The sequence below is a fragment of the Thermobia domestica genome, chromosome 6 (genome assembly GCF_964235325.1).
Source record: "Thermobia domestica chromosome 6, izTheDome1.hap1.1, whole genome shotgun sequence".
Classification (NCBI taxonomy): Eukaryota; Metazoa; Arthropoda; class Insecta; order Zygentoma; family Lepismatidae; genus Thermobia; species Thermobia domestica.
This window is the reverse complement of record NC_137459.1, coordinates 24,402,433-24,422,020: the sequence shown is the minus strand read 5'-3', so window position 1 is coordinate 24,422,020 and position 19,588 is coordinate 24,402,433. Positions and strand designations below refer to the sequence as shown.

The window sequence follows — 19,588 nt, the reverse complement described above, 5'->3', positions numbered from 1 at the left end:
TCAGAAGTGTCACTGATCATCTCGGCGACTGCAAGAACTATAGATTCAACACTAATATCGGTCATTTTTGACCATATATATTTCCCCTCCCCCATGTTGCGGCCCATGGCATTGGAAGTTTTTTTTCATTCGCTCAGCCGCGTTACTGTCAGCCGGTGCCTTGAGCATTCAAAACCGGCGAAGTATCATCATTGCGAATGATTTCTCTTTTGGGTTTATTTATTTCATAATTTTGAAGATGGAAAGGGAAGGGGAAAAGGACGTGAAACCAAAACAAAGGATTGGACAAAAATAAAGATAAAACGAACAAAAAACAAAAAAAAAAAAAAAAAAAAAAAAAAAGAAAAATAACTAAACTTAATGTTTGCTTAACTCTACTCTCATTTCTAGCCTTGTGAGATTTTGTGTGTTTTTTGTTTTATTGAGTTCGAGTTTGTTACGTGTGTGTTGTTTTGTATGTCGTATGTTTTGTGTTTTCGTGTTTACCTATTGGTCATCTTCTTCTTTCTTCTTTTCTTCAGGTTTTCACTCTGTATGTTTGGTTTCTCTGGTTTCTGCCTGCATTTCTCTCCTGTGTGTTCTATTTCACATTTGCACTATTTACACTGGCTTTTCACCTTTATATTTTACCTCTTTTCACTATCCTGCATCAACACTACACTACACTCACTACAGATATTGACACTGACTGCTTTTGATGAAATCACTGACCTTCACTAACTAGTACTTACACTATGAAACACACACGCTACACTTACTTTTATCTAAATTTTCACATTTTCAAAACTTTTAATTTTCTGATGCTTCTATATAAGCGTTTCCTGTTACTTTTGCTTTGATGCTTTAGTGTTCTCAGTTGCGTATCAATGCCAGTTTCCACCCATTTGTGCTGGCTTGAGGTCCAGGTCCCACTCAGAGCACTTAGTGCAGGCCCTGGTCCGTTTTATCCTTCTGCCGGCACGCCCGGGATGGGCCGTCCTATTGGCGAGAGTTGCTGTATGTTTTATCTCTGAGACACTATCCTCGCTTCACCTCTACTCATGCACTCACGCAACATTCACTCTTGCACCGGAGTTCCTTTCCAAACCGAGAGGCTGGAGGTGCAGCACGCATTCTGGTCCTCGGCGAAAGCACGGTAATCCAGTGCTTGGATTCCAGGAGTCTTTTCTCCGGTCCGAGGACTTCTTCACACATTCTTCCACTTGCACTCATCCTTCTATTCTTCTTCTGTAAGTTTTTCGTCTTAGTTCGGAGTATTCATTTGTCAAATTTTCCAATTTTTTGCAGTCTTCCTCTACTTCTATTATTTCTTTCAGCGGTTTTTCTCTTATTTGAGTTCTTAGTTCTAAAATTTCTTCTAATAATGGACACCACATGACATGGTGCTCAGGAGTTCCTTCTCCGCATTCACACGTTGGGCTGGGTCTTAACTTGATTCTGTGGAGGTGTTGTTCGTATGGTCCATGGCCTGATAGATAATGAACCAATCCATATGTTGGGTTTAAGTGGTTTATTTTTAGTCTATCGATGATGCTTGGGAAAATTCTATGTAATCGTTGCGCTCCACTGTATTCCTGCCATTCTTTATCCCATAGTTATATTATGTTGTCGTTAATTTCTTTCTCATCTTTTAGTTCCCTGTTAAAAATTTCTCTAATTTTCCTTTTCTCTTCTTTCCTTAGCCAGTAATTTGTTGCATTGGAAGTGTCACCGTTCATCTCAGCGACCCCCCAAAATATGGATTGAATACTAATCGGTCATTTTCGATGATTTTTAAATATCTTTTCCTCCCCCAAGTTGCGGGTTTGAATTTGGAATTAAACGGGATCGAAAGTATCACTGTTCATCTAAGGGACCTAGAAAACTATAAATTCGACACTGATAATGGCCATTTTCGGTTATTTTTATATCTCTCTCTCTCCGCCTCCCCAAGTGGCAGGGCTGATTTTAAGATTATATATACTGCTGTGGTCAGTTGGAGTTTTATTAATAATCTTGAATTTTCCAAAGTTACAATGAATAATTTACAGGCTGATTTTGGATTTAAACCGGATCGGAAATGTCACTGTTTATCTGAATGATCCCGAAAACTATGGATTAGACACTAATATTGGTCATTTTTGATCATTAATGTGTATATAGCTTCCCCTCCTCCGTGCTGCGGCACACGGCATCAGAATTGTCACTGTTAATCACAGGTACTCCTAAAACTATGGATTCGACACTAATATTTAGTCATTTTCGATCATTTTTAAATGTTTATCTCCCTCTCCTATGCTGTACCCTCCCCTTCCCCAACCATCAGGGCTGAACTTGGATTGAAATAGCATCAGAAGTGTCACTGTTACTCTCACCGACCCCGAAAACTATTGATTCAACACTATCAGTTATTTTTGATCATTTTAAAATTTTTCTCCTCCCCCCCCCCCCTCCCTTACGTTGCATCGCCAAAGTGAATAGCGAAAGTAATCCCTTCCTCTAAATTCATGTATGTTGAAAATTTGATTGAGATCGGTCGGGTGGTTCAAGAGTGATGAAGTCACAAAGGCAGTCTTTACATATATCTCCCCCTTCCCTCCCCTAGGTTGGCTCGTCAAAGTGAAACGGCAAAAAACATCCAAGGTCCGACCCTCATATATGTTGGAAATTTGATCGAGATTGGTTGGGTGGTTTCAAAGTTAATAGGTTTTATTATTTATAAGTCCCTCTGCCCTAAGATCTACCGTTGAAATGAAATTACAAAAATGTTTCCAGATCCGAACCTCATGTATCTCTTAGATAAATTGATTTGTGTATATATATATATATATATATATATATATATATATATATATATATATATATATATATATATATATATATATATATATATATATATATATATATATATATATATATATATATATATATCCCCCTCCCTCTTCACCCCTACGTTTCTCAGTCAAATTTAATTCATAAAAACGATTCTAGGCCTATGCTGAAAATTTGATCGAGATCGGTCGGGCGGTTCAGAAGATTTAGAGTCACAAACATCGTGATTTTCAATTTTATATATATAGATAAAACACATGCATTTTATATGGGACAGCTTTTTGACACTTCTGTGATCACTTTGAACGTTGCCTTCACATAGCACTTAATTTCATCATGTCGTTTTTAGGAACACTACGTACTAAAGAGTGCACTTTTCATTCCGTATTTCTACCTTACTATACGTGTAATATGTAAGATCCGGTGTATTTTGATTACTTGCACAATCCTATTGTGAAATCAAGTAACATATTTCTTCCGTGGATTTTACAAATTTATAACCCCACAAAACAGGATGACACCCACATTTTTTTAAAAAAATTCCATTTCTTAACATTTGATTCAAATGCAAGTGCAGTCTTATTAGTTTGCGCTCCGCATTTCTGTATTAGCCTGCATTGCAGCAGCATACACGTCTTAGGTTAGTTATTAATACAGTGGGTTTGTAACACGTTACCACCATCAAAATGTTGTTTTAAATAGAGAGGTATGGCGAGCTTGATGACATGGTATGGGCGGCTTCATGATACAAGCCTGCAAACCAAGTCATGTGTTTCAAACCGGACGGGATGTGATGAGAGTGCATGTGGTCCTGAATTTCGTTCTATGAGTGATAATGCATGTCCATATAGGGCACAGCTGATGGAGGATTACTTGGAGCATGGAGATATCAAAATTCTCAAATGACTAGTGGTCACCGGATCTCAGTTCCGTTGAGCATGCATGAGAAGCCCACGAACGACCGATTGCAGCCTTCGGTCAGTTGCTGAATTATATAGGGTTTTGTGCAAAAATGGGATTCTTTATCGTAGGAGCTGCTTGGTGGTCTAATGCGTAGTATGAGTACACACACTGTGTAGTCTGTATGGGTGCTCACGGGAGCCACACTCTGTATAACGTTTGTGCCAACAAAAATCCGGACTTGTGACGGTCTGCTTATGATGACCACGTGACGTAAGTCTCTTCAGTTAGATTTTTCAGTGTTCATGTGTCGTAGCAAGCGTTTCTTAGTCCCCAGATATCTGTTCTACGTTTCTGAGAGAGCAGAAGCAATTCTGTACCAATTGTTGATGATTGTCACTGTTATTCTCACATTCCTTTCAGTTTTCGACATGTGTGTATACATACAAATTGATTTTTTTTTTTTTTTTTTTTTTTGTTCGTTTAAGATGAGTGTCCATTTCCAGTACCGAACTATCTAAGACTTGGACCTACAGGTAAAGATGGAATTCAAACCACCGTAATGCGTTGAAATTTCAATAACTCTCCCACCCAGAATAGAACTCTGGTCCACATGCATCAAAGAACGCGCGAGCTAGTTAGTAGACAATACACTGTTGACTCATGTAAAGTAATAATATATATGCACTTAGCAGTTTGTTTATTTTAAAGTTGTGTCATTTTCAAATAAATTTAATTCTTCATTAAAACTTGCTTTTTTTTCTGTTTCATAGGCGACACAGCAGATGGAAGAACGGCTGACGACTTTTATTAGTGATAATAGACATTTGGACGCAATCGAAAGCTTCGAGAACATACCTCCGGACTCCATTCCTATTATTCGGTTTGTTCATCATCAAGTTATTGAGATGGCGAGGGACTGCTTGCAGAAATCGCAAGAAAAGTTAATTACAAGCCGTTATTTTTATGAAATGTCAGAAAATTTGGAACGCTTGTTAAATGAGGTAAGCTTTGCATTTGTGTGTACCGTAATGATGTGTAGATGATTTATAAGCAACTGATTACTTACTGAATCAATACTATGTGCAGGGTGTTGTATCTTATGGATTCATTCGTATTGGTTCGAATGTAATGATTAGAGCGATTTTTAATAGTGGCATGGGGAGAATATTTTTTTTCTGAACAATCTGTAGAGCCTTGTAAAAAAAAAAAAATAAATAAATAAATAAATAAAAAGAAAAAGTTAGCATTACTCATTCGTTTTGAAAAGACTATATTTTCAAAAATATTACACACACACAAATGAAAGATATATCAAAAGAACCACAAACTCTTCAAGTTCGTACTATGTGACAGCACGAGTCCATTATCTTTCCGATCGGATGTGGCATTGTGGCAGTACGAGGTTAGTACCTGTCGAAAATGGAGAGAAAGTGTTCGATCTCAGCCCCCGCCAAGTGAACTTTGTGGTGGACAAACACCGTGTGCGTGGGTTTTCTCGGGGTTCTCCCATTTCCTTCCACTTTCTTCATTCCACCATTTTATTCATTACTCATCATCACCGTCTCCTTTAGCCTAACCAGCATAAGCGTGGGACGTAAAACTCAAAGATTTCATTTCATTTCAATGGAGAGAAAGCAAAAAAAGACGTCATCTGGACGCGTGTCGTGTTACCAACGAGGCATATATTGGTGAACAACTGTAGAGGGTGTGTAAACCTGGTGAATTTGTGATTCTTTTAATACATCTTTCATATATGTACGTGTAACACTTTTGAAAATGTAGTCTTTCCAAAACAAATGAATCTATTATGCTAACCCTATATATTGTACAGCATATTTTTATTTATTAATTGCTTACTTATAAGGCTGTTTTTTGAAAATATACTATTCTAACTTTCTTTTGGATTTTCTTCAGCATTAAAAAGTATAAGGATAAAATTTTACGCAAAGGTTTTGAACATTTCTGTAACTTTATTTTGTATTCTTAGGACAGAATATTTAAAACATTTCCATATTCAGGATTCTAATAAGTTACTTTCATTTTCAGGATTCTAAGGAAAATTTAATATGTAAATCATATATATTTTATTTATTCATTTATTTATTTATTTATTCGCGTTTGATTGTTCTCAGAGAAGTATTACAAAAAGGGTTTCTAAAATGTTTGGAACACATTTGTCTGTCATTTTATATATACACCAGTGGAAATGCATTTAGGAACATTCCGATTACACAGAATGTGTATCTGTTGAGGGCATTCTTCTTCGTTTGAAGGTCACAGTACACCGCTGCACTGGAGTGTATGCTGCTAGTATAAAGGTAACCAAGAAAGTTTTGTCGCTTTTTGTGGAGGTTTCTGTTCCATTGGCCCTCACACCGTGAGTTAAATGCGAATGAAGATAAGGCGAGGGTCAGTTGTGGGTGTGGGTATATCCAACATACTGTCTGGTTATGACAGTGCAGTTACATCGTGAACCTGCGTAAGGACAGGATGAGCATGGGAGATCCATATTGGGTCATAAGCGCGTGTATGCTGTGCGAATTCAAACTAGGGTCAAACGCCGCTGCAGTGAGGCGTAAGATACGCCAGACCTTTGGAGAGGTTGTCGTAACTACGCTGTCAGTGCAGCGGTGGTTTAACAAGTTAAGGACGGTAACGAAACACTCGAAGACGCACGACGTGCCGGAAGACAAACACATGTAAAAAATGAATATTTTCAGGCAGCAACTGAGACGACCAGTGGCCTGACATGTGAGGAACTGGGGCTACAATTCAGTGTGAGTGAAAAAAAAAAAAAAAAAAAAAAAGCATTCGGCGGCACCTCCATCAACTTGGGAAGCACTACAAATTGGGTCGATGGGTCCCACATGATTTGACTCCAAGCCAGAAGGCAACGCGAGCAGACACCTGTGTTTCTTTGCTGTATCGTCTGTGGAAAGAGCCATTTTTGGATAGGGTGTTGACATGTAATGAGAAGTGGGTCCTGCGCGAAGCTCCACAGCGCCATCATCATTGGTTAGCATCCCATGAATCGGTTCCAAAACAGCCGAAACCAGTACTGCACCAGAAGAAGGTCCTTCTCTGTGTTTGAGGACTGCTTGCGGCATCGTGCATCGGAAACTGCTGCCAGCTGGTCAGAGCATCAATGGAATTGTGTACTGTCAGTAGTTGAGCTGTGTTCAAGAAAAGCTCAGACCTCAGGAGCCAGCACTTCTGAATCTCAAAGGGGTCCTCCTGTTACAGAACAACAGTAAGCCCCACGTGGCTAGAATGATCCGGAACACCATTCTATGCCTTGGATTGGAAACACTAGCATCCACTATACTCCCAGGACATTGCACCGTCCGATTATCACGGGTTCCGTTTCTTCGAGATTCACCTTAGAGGACGTCAGTTCAAATCGCTAGTAGAGGTGCAAAATGCACTTGATAGCTTCTTCGCTTCACATCCCACCAAGTTCTTCCGCAATGGAATCCATGGCGTTCCAGAACGTTGGCAGAAGGTCGTTGATGCTGATGGGGACTATTTTTGTTCTTCCAGGTACGTCTTAGGTGACATATCAATGTTGGGAGGTGATAGGTGAAAAAGTGAGAAAGCTTCCTTGGTTACCTTTAGAGTTTGAAGGTTCTTGGACGCACGACGAGTATAGTTGTGTGTTGACTATAACCTACGTCTAGAATGTCAGATGACTCCAGCGAATTCTTATTATGCAGTTAAGTGATTTATAGCAGGGCCATGTAATAGAGGTGCAAGAACCTGTACGGTCATTCCACATATTTGCAGCTTGATGGATCAAGACGTTCTAATAATCCATTGGTAGTATACATAAGAAAATAGATTGGTACTTACAACAGATACATGCTCTCCCAATGTTCTCCGCTGGGCGTGGACAATAAATCATTGACGCCGCTACCATCAGCACAATGAAAGCCTCCATTAATACGAACACTAAAAATTCGATTCTTCAAAGCACGCGTACGTACTAGCGTTCCTGTCGTATGATTACTCATGACATATGCTCGTCGCCGATAACTTCTTCGGCGAATGTAGGGAAAGAATGCAGTGACGGGACGAATGGAAGGCAGTGGAAATACAATGACGGTTATATGCATGCCCATATGTGTTCAAGCGAGTAGGAAAATCAGTGTGTGTTAGCATTCTCCATACAGAACTTTACACCTGGCTTTCTGGTATGAGGGAAGAGGCAGTGACCTACAACTTGAGGTTAAATTTGTGAATTTCTACTGTGTGTTCTTAAATGTGTTTCTACCAGTATAATAAGCATAAAACTGGTTCTTTAAAAACTACTTATCCGAAAAACACCAAAATTCTACTAGTTCTGAATGTTTCGGCAAAACAGTACTGCCTTCCTTAGGACAAGGAACGCAGATTGACGGATGTGTACTTCAAATTTGGATTTTTGAAAAATGTTTGTGAGATTCAAATTGCTGTAGAGTTAATACCAAAGGGTAGGAAATAAAGTACAGTCCGGGTAGAAAAATTCTTGTCCCCAAGCTTTCAGGTCGATGGCCTGAAACAACGAGATGCGTTGTTGCCATTATTATTCAATTTTGTCCTGGGGTACGCTATAAGGAAAATCAGAGCAACCAGCGCAGCGTCTAGAGCTGAATGGTATTCACTAGGTTATGGCATATGCTTCTGATGTAAATGTAATAGGGGATGATAGAAGAATAGAAAGAAATGCAGAGATCTTATTAAACGCTTATAGGGACATTGCTGAACAAGTAAATGCAGAGAAAACTAAATATAGGAAGTCCGTCGAGATCGGAATACTGCAAATCATGGGTGCGTTAAAAAATATCAAATAATATTTTTAATAAAGTGGATACTTGCGAATATCTAGGGTCAATATTAAGAAACCAAAACCATATTCATGAAGAAATTAAATGTCGACTAAAAGCAGGGAATTCGTGTTACTATTCAGTTCAAAACCTTTTGTCATCACGAATTCTGTCGAGGAATTTGAAGCTTAGAATATACAAAACGATAATCATGCCCGTTGTGCTGTATGGTTGCAAAACATGGTCGCTTACTCTGAGGGAAGAACATAGACTGAAAGTATTTGAGAACAAGATCCTGAGACGAATATTCGGACCCAAGAGGAACGGAAATGGGGAATGGCGGAAACTTCATAACGAGGAACTACATAATTTATACGGTTTACCCAACATTGTTAGGGTCGTCAAGTCTAGGAGGCTCTGGTAAACAGGTCGTGTAGCTAGAATGGAAGAAAGTGGAAACGCTTTCAAAGTCTTGACTGGAAGACCAATCGGAAAACGACCATTAGGAAGACCTAAGCGCAGATGGGAGGACAATATTAAGATGGATCTTGCAGAGATTGGAATACGAAGTAGAAACTGGACGCTAAGGATAGAAGTCAGTGGAGAGCTTTTCTGAACGCGGCATTGAACCTCCGGGTTCTATAGGCCATGGAGTTAGTTATTTGGTTAGTTTATACCAAACTAAGTAGAGCACACAGTTTTTTTTTTTTTTTTTTTTTAGTTTTATTGTTTAAGGAATACTCACATTTTTGCGGAAATCCAACAGTTTAAAGAAGCAAACAAGAAAGGACTTAATTGTAACAGCCCATGTTCCGTGATTTAAGAAATAGTATTCAAACCGATCTTTTTACAAGGTTTAAAAGTTTTTAGTGGAAATAGTAAATGAAAGGGACAAATAAAAACGAGAAAAAAAAATAATGAGTTATTACATAACGCATTTCAGAGCACAAGTTGATTTCTTCTCAAACTAAGTATGGTATGGCACAGACTTCGAATATGCAAGTCAGGAAATAATAATGTTCTCTGCGATAAGTTCTAATTGTGCCACTTTTCTTCGACCAATTACGTTATTAATAGAGCGAAATGCAACATTGCTGAGAGAAGTCAGACTGAGAAGCAAAGTTTCTTTAAATGTTATTAATCATTTACGTAAGATACTGGTTGGTGCTCATGAAGAGGAGTATTTAGATACAAGGGAATTTTTTTTTTTTTTTTTTTTTTTTTAATTTAACAATTTACAGAAGCGGCAGTAAGTCCATTACCAAAGTAAACTCAAATCCTACCCCCGGTATTCAGTGTATTCATTTCCCGGGTTCGATCCCAGCCCCCACCAAGTGAACTTTGTGGTGGACAAACACCGTGTGCGTGGGTTTTCTCGGGGTTCTCCCGTTTCCTCTCACTTTCTTCATTCCACCATTTCATTCATTACTCATCATCACCGTCTCCTGTAGCCTAACCGGCATAACCGTGGGACGTAAAACTCAAAGATTTCATTTCATTTTCAGTGTATTCATAGAAGTTCATTACACACAAGGCAAATAACATCCGATACATATTTTTTTTTCCTTCGAAAGATCAATTTGTTTGACATTAAAAAAATGAAAAGGCTAACGTTCAATGGACTTAGGATAAGAAAACCGATATGATATTCCTATCCCAAAAATTGAAGACCTGAATTGTATAACATCCCAAGTCCACTCTTTTTCTTCGTATTTTGCGTTTATTATTATTATTACTACTGTTATTATTATTATTATTATTATTATTATTATTATTATTATTATTATTATTATTATGTTATTATTACTATGTTTTAAGGGCTATTCACTTGCATAATACGTAAATCCAAATCAAAACCTTTTCTTAAAAAAAAAAAAAAAAAAAAAAAAAAATACAAAATAATTTCAGCTAAACAGAATAGCATGCCAAGTGCAATCTTCTTGTCTTTCTTCTAAAATCACAAAAGTACTCCGGTGCACTTGGAATGCTCTGCAACTCAGGTCTTCAATTGTTCATGTCGGGAAAAATAATCAATAGAAAACAAGAAAGAACGTAGAACGGGTATTCCATTTTTGCCATTTATCAGTAACACAACATACAGTGTTTCTCAGTAACTCATTTCCCTTCAAAGTCATTCACAAATTAATTACACAGAGAAAGATATGAGATGTAGGGCATAGGGGATATTTGTCCATGCACAGGAAGTTACAGACGAATCGTACAAAAAACATTTCAAGTAGAATTGAAAGCATATTAGGGAATCATAAACAACAAACAACCATTTGAAGATTGACAAAATATTTATCAGAGGTCAAACATTGTCGTACGAGAAGTACAGACTTTATATAATACGAAAATAAAATTTGAAGAAATAGTTTCGAAGCATGCCAAATTCTTAAGAAAGAAACCCACAGAAAATTTGAACTAGGGCAACTTAAACAAAAGCCTAGCAAGAACACATTAAACATATAATCTGACGCACACAGAAATGTAATGGAATGCAAAAGTCGTTCCAATTAATATCTAAGAAAATAATCATTGTTATTCAGGCCCGTAGCCAGCCTGATTTCTTAGAGGGGACACAAATGGATACAGAGGGGGCCATGACAAAGACATCAAAAAACACTATAAAATTGTATATTTATTTATTATAGAATCTGTAACAGCTATAGCTTCTTTTATACATAATGTCCTATATCGACAATATTACAGTACACAAATTCAAGATTAAGAACATTGGTCATTAATATACAAAGATTAAAAAAAAAAAAAATGCTATACAATTGAGATACTTCGGCCAATATAATGCAATGGTAAACGTAGGTGAGGAACGTCTTTGTACGTCGCATTTACACTAAACAAAAGATGATTAACTGAACGTTAGAGTGAGCACACGTCCCGTTAATCAGGACTGTTCAATTTGCAGAAAACAAAATATTATAAACAGAATATTTTGACATAGAATTGCAAGAATTTCACTGGTTTTGAGTCGGTTTGAAAATTCTCTCCAATGTAATTTTTTAGAGGGGGCAGAAATAATTTAGGGAGGCAGTGCCTCTCTAGCCCCTCCCTGGCTACGGGCCTGTTCTTACTTCAGAAGAAAGAAGAACAAAATTCAGGAAGGAGAATGACACACTGGCAACATTGGTTCACTCACTTGGTGGGAAAGCGGCAATAAGAAAATATTAAGACGAAGTGCTTCTTCTCCAAATTATTCGTTCATATTGTTACGTGTATTCAGTTACCTGTCTTAAAATCCCCTTCCCACCAAGGAAACGGAATAACTATTTTTCAGCTCTCAATGATCTTTGGTGTGATGCCAGATGATTTCTGGAGATAGGATTTTACGGTATCGATTTTTTTCAAAAATCCTTTGCTAAGGAGGGGGAGAAAATTCTACTGCTGTTACAAATATTTCTTTGGAACTATTGAATATACAAGCACTAAATGTTTTATACAAGCTTCTTGCTACACCTGTTTTTCATTTGTACAAATTCGGGAAGTTCCATCTCGGAGAGGAACATTTATTGTATTTATATGTTTTTGGAATTTGATACATGAGAAGTTTTGCTTAAGATAACACGAAATAAGTTATTTATCTATACGATTTGAATATGCCGAACGTAGAGGAAAGGAAGGGGGGGGGGGTAAATTGTCCGCTGTAACCCTGCAGTCATGTGATAGTATACCATATATCACGGAAATTTATTTTTGCGTTCGAAGTACGATTCAAAGAATTCTAAAATATTGAAAAATTTCCTCTACATTTCCTCTCACGTAGAAACTTGACGAATAGCCATGCTCTTGAGAGCAGAACGGTGGTCCGAAGCACACATATTTGCGTCATAAATGGAACCTGTATCTCTTATACCAAATTAAGATCCATAATCGTTTAAGAGCGAGGGAGGTCGACTTTCTCACGTTGTTGCAAGTACACATGCCACTGTAAACTCAACTCCAAGCTATCAGTGAAATTTCATTCAATCCAAATTAGACATATTACTATGTTAAAACATAACTTTTTAATTCTCCTTTGTGTTTTTTCAGAGAGAATGTGTTTATAAAATACGTAGACTGAAAATGAAATTTGTTCTAAGTGCCAAAAATGGAATTCGGTTTAATGTAAAAATGTGGCTTATGTGCCTAACACTGCTCAGTGAGCAACGGGCTATGTAGTATTCACTGTGGAACTAATTCAAATAATCGCCAGAAGAATGCGCGTGGGTATAGGTCCCACCAGTTCTGAAGTAACATCTGCGATTTTTACTCACCATTTTCTTTTCGGCACTTAGCACGGATTCTATAGTCAGTCTACGTATGATCAACCCACTTACCTCTATTGGCTATGTTGTTTTTTAATGGTGAGTGTTCTTTATGGTTTCTTGTATTGTTGTACTCCACTGTTAATAATCTAGTGGGAAATCGCGTGTGCTGCGTTAAGGTAGCCGTGTAAATAAATTAGTTCAAACCTGTCGATTTGTTTCTATGTTTAAAAGGTGAAAGTTGAACTTACGACATGCCATGGAACTCAATTCAGAATAATGGAGCCGCGATGACTCAGTGGTAGAGCATTCACCTCTTGTGCATGCGGTTCGATCCCAACTTCCGCCGTGCCACGTGAGCTATGTGGTGGACAAACACCGTGTGCGTGGGTTTTCTCGGGGTTCTCCCGTTTTCTCTCACTTTGTTCATTCCACCATTTCATTCATTTCTCATCATCACTGTCTCCTTTAGTGTAGCCGGCATAACCGTGGAACGTAAAACTGAGATTTCATTTCAATTCAGAATATATATATATACGCGTAATACGCGTAAGATGTATAGTCACATTCAGAAATAAGTTCACTTCAGATATTCGTAAAAAAGAACAGGCTTCCGAACAGGATGTTACAGGCTAAGAATAACTAATCATGGCTGTAAATACTTTCAGATTAAAATTGTAAATGTAACGAAATAAAAGTCATACAATTATTTGCAGATCTCAGTTTTATTTGATTTTCAGACAAAAGAAAAGTCGCCGGAAGCAGCTGCTCGGCTAACTGGTCTTATCAAAAAGCTTCTTCTGATCGTATCGAGACCTGCCCGACTGCTCGAATGTTTAGAATTCGACCCTGAGGAGTTCTATCATCTGTTGGAACAGGCTGAAGGCCAGGCAAAAATAGCACAAGGAATCAAAGCTGACATTCCGCAATATATAATCAACAAATTGGGCTTAAATCGGGATCCTATAGCAGGTAAGCTTATTGACACACTATTAATGTATTTACACATGAAAGATTATATACATTGGCACGTACATAAAAATATGAACATATATATATATATATATATATATATATATATATATATATATATATTACAAGAATTTAGAATTTTCTCTGAGATATTCTGTTGCGAATGCATTTGAAGAAAAGCATAAATTTGTTTTGTTTTCATCGAGGAGGGTAGAGCAGTAATAGCATACTCGACACATAATTGGAAAGTTAGATTCGATTCGCGAAATTTGCCCTCTTGACTGCCCCCTGGAATTCTGAGTCTTATTAAACGAGTGCTTGGATGATATTTGTTTTGTGACAAATTCCAAGAATCCGCGATCGTAAGTAAAACATTTAACTGATATAAAATCGTAGCTCTTGATATTATCCGCCATTTGTTTACTTACTGCTTATTTTGACAATAAATAAATAAAATAAAACATAAAAGAGTAGTTGTTCTAGAACACAACTAAGTATCAATATATCTTTATGAAGTTCCCTTGAATTAGCTTAGGGTACACGCCCTTGGCGTGGAAGACCCGGGTTCAATTCCCGGCGGGAGCTCATGTGGTTCGGATTCCACGTTAATCAGTAGATCCCGTCTCATATAGCCTCCTTGCTAAAAGGGACGTTAAACTCAAAATGAACCCTTGAATTAGCTCAAATCTCGTGTACAGTCGCCAACAAAAGTATTTCCGCTTCCTTCGGAGAGAGCTGGTTTCTTTGAACAGAATTTTCTGTAATTCGGGGACAAGCATTGTCTTTTAGGATTTATTAATATAGAGATATGCATCTCAAGCGTTCTCTTAATACCGTACCTATTAGGGAGGAGAAAAAAATGGTATCCACTTTTACTGGCTCTTTACATTTTGGAACTACGTTCTGGTTCCATTATGCCCTACTTCAAGTTCCCGCCCATTAAATTTGGTACTCAATACACATATTCTTGTTACAAAGATCCCAACATCTATAACTAACGAATTTATGTATTTCCTCTGCTTTTTTTTTTTTCCTTTGTTATTCGAACTAGTCAAGTTACGATACGATACTTGAGGTTACAGTCACCATCTTATGTTCGTTTAATTCAATTTTACAAAATAATCTGTGTCGTATAGTTTCGTTTTTTCACATCTTACTATTGTGAATGAATTGTGTTGTATTCTCAACATCTGTGAACATTTCTTTAACTTTTGTTTTTAATTGAAAATCCAGTGTAGTAAGTCATACTAGGGTGTTTTTCATTCATTTTATTCATGTAATAGAAAATTACTGTAGACGGCAACTCTGTCGAAACTAGGCTTAACGATACCATTACTCTAATGAAATTTGCGTATGCATAAATGCTGATAGCTTTGTACAGGGTAGCCCTATAGTGTAGTTCTCCGTATTTGTTTAGTGTAATTGATATATTTTATATTTATTAAGACATTTGACTCGCCTCTTTATAGAACTGCAGGAAGATTTAAACCAATTGGAGAGTACCTGTAGTTCGCCGGAAAGAAAGCCACAGGTGGTTCCACAGGCGTCATCTCTAAAGGATGCAGAAGAGCGTAAATCAAAGGTATATGTCGACAGACAAGCTAATTAATACTAAGGAAGATATATTATTACTTTGAGGGTGTTGAAATTGATGACTGATTGAAACTAAGGAGAGATTTTTGAAAACTAAGTTGAACTTATTACATATTTTTGAAAAGTTTAACTTATTATAATAAAGTATTGTTATAAATTAAATTAATAAAATTATTTTATATTCTATTTTAAAAGAGAAGAAGGTGGGCTGTTAGGATTATGGGATATTAGCGTATTAACGAAGAAGATTGTGCACTTTGTTTTCTAATATGTAGTTATTTGGTACGAGAACCTGATTGTTTTATTAACGAAGATTTTTTTGACTAACTATTACACTGTCTCTGGATCTGAAGGCTCAAGTTATGTGATTTTTTTTATGTACATTTATTTTTTCTTTCTTTTTAAATTTCAAAATTGGATAGTGTCTTATATTTAATTATTCGTTTTTATTAAAACATATTGAATTTTGTTTAATTAATAGATCAGGCTTCTGGTTTTGATTAGCGGAATATTTTACTAAATAAAGTAAAATATATGATATTTTTTGATAAAACATGAATTATATCTAGTAAAGAGGAGTTATAACCAAAGTTACCGACATACTTTTTACATACACAATTTAATAACATAAAATATCAATTTTCCTTATTATTATTATTATTATTATTATTATTATTATTATTATTATTATTATTGGTTCAGTTGATCATAATTTACTGTTAAAGAAACTGTCAAACGTAGGCGTATCACCCTTTACCTTTTTTCTAAAAGTTATTTGACTGGTAAAGCATATCAATTTAACATTGGAAATGTGATTAATTCATCTACTGTCAGTAACGGAGTTCCTCAAGGTTCTCCATTGGGACCATTACTTTTTTCCATTTTCATTAATGACCTGCCAACAGTTTTATGCCAATGACATGTTACAAGAAGACGTAAGCAGCATTATTATATGGTATAAAGATAATGGTATGAATATCAATTGTATAAAAATAACAATAATTATTATTATTTATTAATACTGGTTATTAATAATTTATTAATACTGGTTTATTAATACTAATTGTTATTTTTGTAGGTGCCGTCAGAAGAGGACTTCGAGATAGTTAAACTGATCTCAAACGGGGCGTATGGTGCGGTATACCTCGTACGCCATAAGGATACCCGTCAACGTTTCGCTATGAAAAAGATAAATAAAAATAATTTAATGCTTAGGAACCAGGTGGAGCAAGTGTTCGCAGAACGAGACATCATGAGTTTTACTGACAACCCTTTCGTAGTGAGCATGTACTGCAGCTTTGAAACCAAGGTGAGAACTTTACGGGGGCATTTTAAAGACACCAATACCTTCAAAACAATTCAAATTCTAATTTTTTTTTTTTTTTTTTTTTTTTTCAGTAATAAAACCCAAACACTTTCACATTCATGAACCCTTCAGATATCATATAATTAATCTGTGGATGAGGAGTACATTTTTGTGGAGATTGATGATAATTTCTTTCAACATGCGGATAAGTAGAAGCTGATCAATACATTAATTATGCTGTTATCTGACACCCAAGTTGAATATATATGCCTATAATTTAATATTTTTGCACAATATATCTGTTTTATTGTTGTCATACTTAAATTGCTAAAAGCTGATGTTTAATAATTGATAGAACTATAAAAATATGAATTACTTACCAGAAAATAGTGAAAATATAATCTCACAGATTAAACAAGTACACTGAGAATGTAAAAGCGATGTTTTTTCTCTGTTCCAACTATTAGGATTTCTTATATTGTGGGAAAACTTGAAGTTGTCGTGAGCTCTTTCGTGGCAAAGCGGTTAGCGTACTCGTCTTTGGCGTGAGAGACCCGGGTTCGATTTCCGGCAGGAGCCCATGTCGGTCGGATTCCATGTTAATCAGTAGGTCCCGTTTCATATAGCCTCGCTGCTGGAAGAGACATTAAACTCAAGATCTACTCTACTCTTGAAATTGTTGTATCAGATTGATCACATGTTTACATAGGCTACATAGTCTACATTGTTTACATTGCGTGCAAACGTAGACTACCCGATTTTTATGCGTAGATGCACACCACTGATTGTAACTCGCTGGTAGAGATATATCGCTGCGTCGACTATTTTGAATGAAGCAGGTATATTTTTTCCTTTTCAAATTTCAGTGATAGTGTGTGGTGCGGAAGTGGACATTGATTTTCAAACGCCGGTGTAAGTGTAAAATCCATAGTCAAGTGTGTTCCAATAAACTGTTTCTAACGGCTTCTTCAATTATAATCTAACATAAATAAAATAAAGAGTTTCTTTGTGTCTCTCTCTGTGTGCGGCCTTGGGACCAGACGAGTGGATCGAGAGTTACCAAATTTGGGTCCAGGCCCCAAACCAAGACGAAGCGTGTTTTTCAAATTTCGAACCAGAGGATCTCAAGGGGATGGGAGGGGGGCGTTTACCGGGACATGTAAAAGTAGTAGAAAATGACCGACATTAGTGTCAAATTTATAGTTTTCGAGGTCGCTGAGATCAATGGTGACACTTCCATTAGCGATGACTTCCAAATTCAGCTACCATTGTATGCGGGTCGGAGTTTACCTTTGGGGGGGGGGGGGGAGAGATAACCGAGACATGTAAAAATAATCCAAAATGACCGATATTAGTGTCAAATCCATAGTTCTCGGAGTCGCTGAGATGAATGGTGATACTCCCACAGGCACTGACTTCCAAATAAAGCCCCCCATGTGAAGAATGGGTATTTCAGCTAGTTTTTAATTTCAACATTGATAATAATTCGTAATCTCAGCACACTTGTGTAATTCCTAATTTATAGCTCAAGCATATAATTCGTTCCTTTAATGTGGGTGGAGTCATTATTAATATTGTTTAATAGCGACTTTTAATGAAAGAAGGATCGAAAAGAAATAATTCAAAAAATATAAATGTAAAAGGGTTATTTTAAAGGCCTTCACTGCGTTTTCCAATATTTTAAATTGTAAAATAAAATAAAATAAAAAGCGTAACTAAAGCAGCATATACTAAGTGAACCATTTGATCCTTAAAAAAGTCTATTGAATAAACAATATTTTGTTTGCAGGTCCTTTCTTTACAGTATATTGGAGAAATTTGAATGCCCGACAATTATGATGTTAGAAACCACGAATCCAAATTTCTGGGTTATAAGACAAGATTTACTAGTTAAATAAGAATTCTCAGTTTATTTTGTAGCATTTTGTATATGGTATGTAGCTTACTTTCAATTTTTTGGTATTTTTTTATTGGTTTTAAAGCATTCATTAAAATTTACAAGCGTAGTGAAGCAGTTTAGCAGTGTAACAATCTAATATAATAATAAGTCTTCTCGGGCTGACAACCAGGTGAATGTATTGACATGTGGCATTTTGAATGCAGACATTGCATTCATTCTCAGGGATTATAATGAAGAGACTAGAGATATGGGCATGTATATATGATGACTATTTAGGGGCAGAGCTGTGAATGAAGGCTTGTCATTGGCTGAGGGATGCTGGCTCCTGATTGTCTGTTGTGGCTACAAGAAATGGTTTTGTTAAATGTTTGTTTTTTGTTCCTGAAAAGGGCCGACCAAATAGTGCTGAGTTGAAACCCGTTGTCTCTATTGAGACTGTTCCTTTCCCGTGAGGTAGCTATGACTTCCATTATTGTTCTCTTTCAAAAATTACTGCACTTGCCTGCTATGGTGGTATTTGTAAAATTAGTTCTGTGTCCAAACTCTAGGCTATGCTCTGCTAGTCCTGACTTTTCGGGTTGCTGAAGTCTTATGTAGCTGTTGTGTTTTTTGCACCGTTGTTCTGTTGTATGTCCAGTCTGTCCTATGTATGCTCTGCCACAATTACATTGTATACGGTATATACCAGGAGTGCGCAGGTGAAGGTCGTCTTTCACTGATTTGAGTAATGATCTGATGTTGGCGGGAGGTTTATAAATAACTCTTATACCATGTCGAGGAAGTGTTCTGCTGAATTTGCCGGAGGTGCGGCCGATGAAAGGCAATATGGTAGTAGAGAGATAATTCTCACTCTTAACTTTCTCATCACTTTGTCTTTATTACAATCTCTGAAGATGAATACAATGTCTGTATTCAAAACGTCGGATGTCAATACATTGACCTGGCTGATGGCCCGAGAACACTTACTAAAATCACGTCACCAGGAAAAATGCAATTCTTCTTCAATCTAAAGTAATGTTTTATGAAATTAACTGAGTGT

The 19,588-nt window shown here is 36.7% G+C and overlaps 1 protein-coding gene across 12 annotated transcripts in view; it reads left to right on the top strand.

The window, feature by feature from the left end:
- dop (microtubule-associated serine/threonine (MAST) protein kinase dop) overlaps nucleotides 1-19,588 on the top strand; it is a 1,172,801-nt gene that overhangs the window by 1,123,639 nt on the left and 29,574 nt on the right. For all 12 annotated transcript variants that reach the window (XM_081761418.1, XM_081761420.1, XM_081761421.1 and 9 more), the window contains 4 exons: nucleotides 4,485-4,715; nucleotides 13,519-13,750; nucleotides 15,220-15,332; nucleotides 16,422-16,652. In XM_081761418.1, the coding sequence (XP_081617544.1) occupies nucleotides 4,485-4,715; nucleotides 13,519-13,750; nucleotides 15,220-15,332; nucleotides 16,422-16,652 (807 nt within the window). The remainder of the gene's footprint in view (nucleotides 1-4,484; nucleotides 4,716-13,518; nucleotides 13,751-15,219; nucleotides 15,333-16,421; nucleotides 16,653-19,588) is intronic.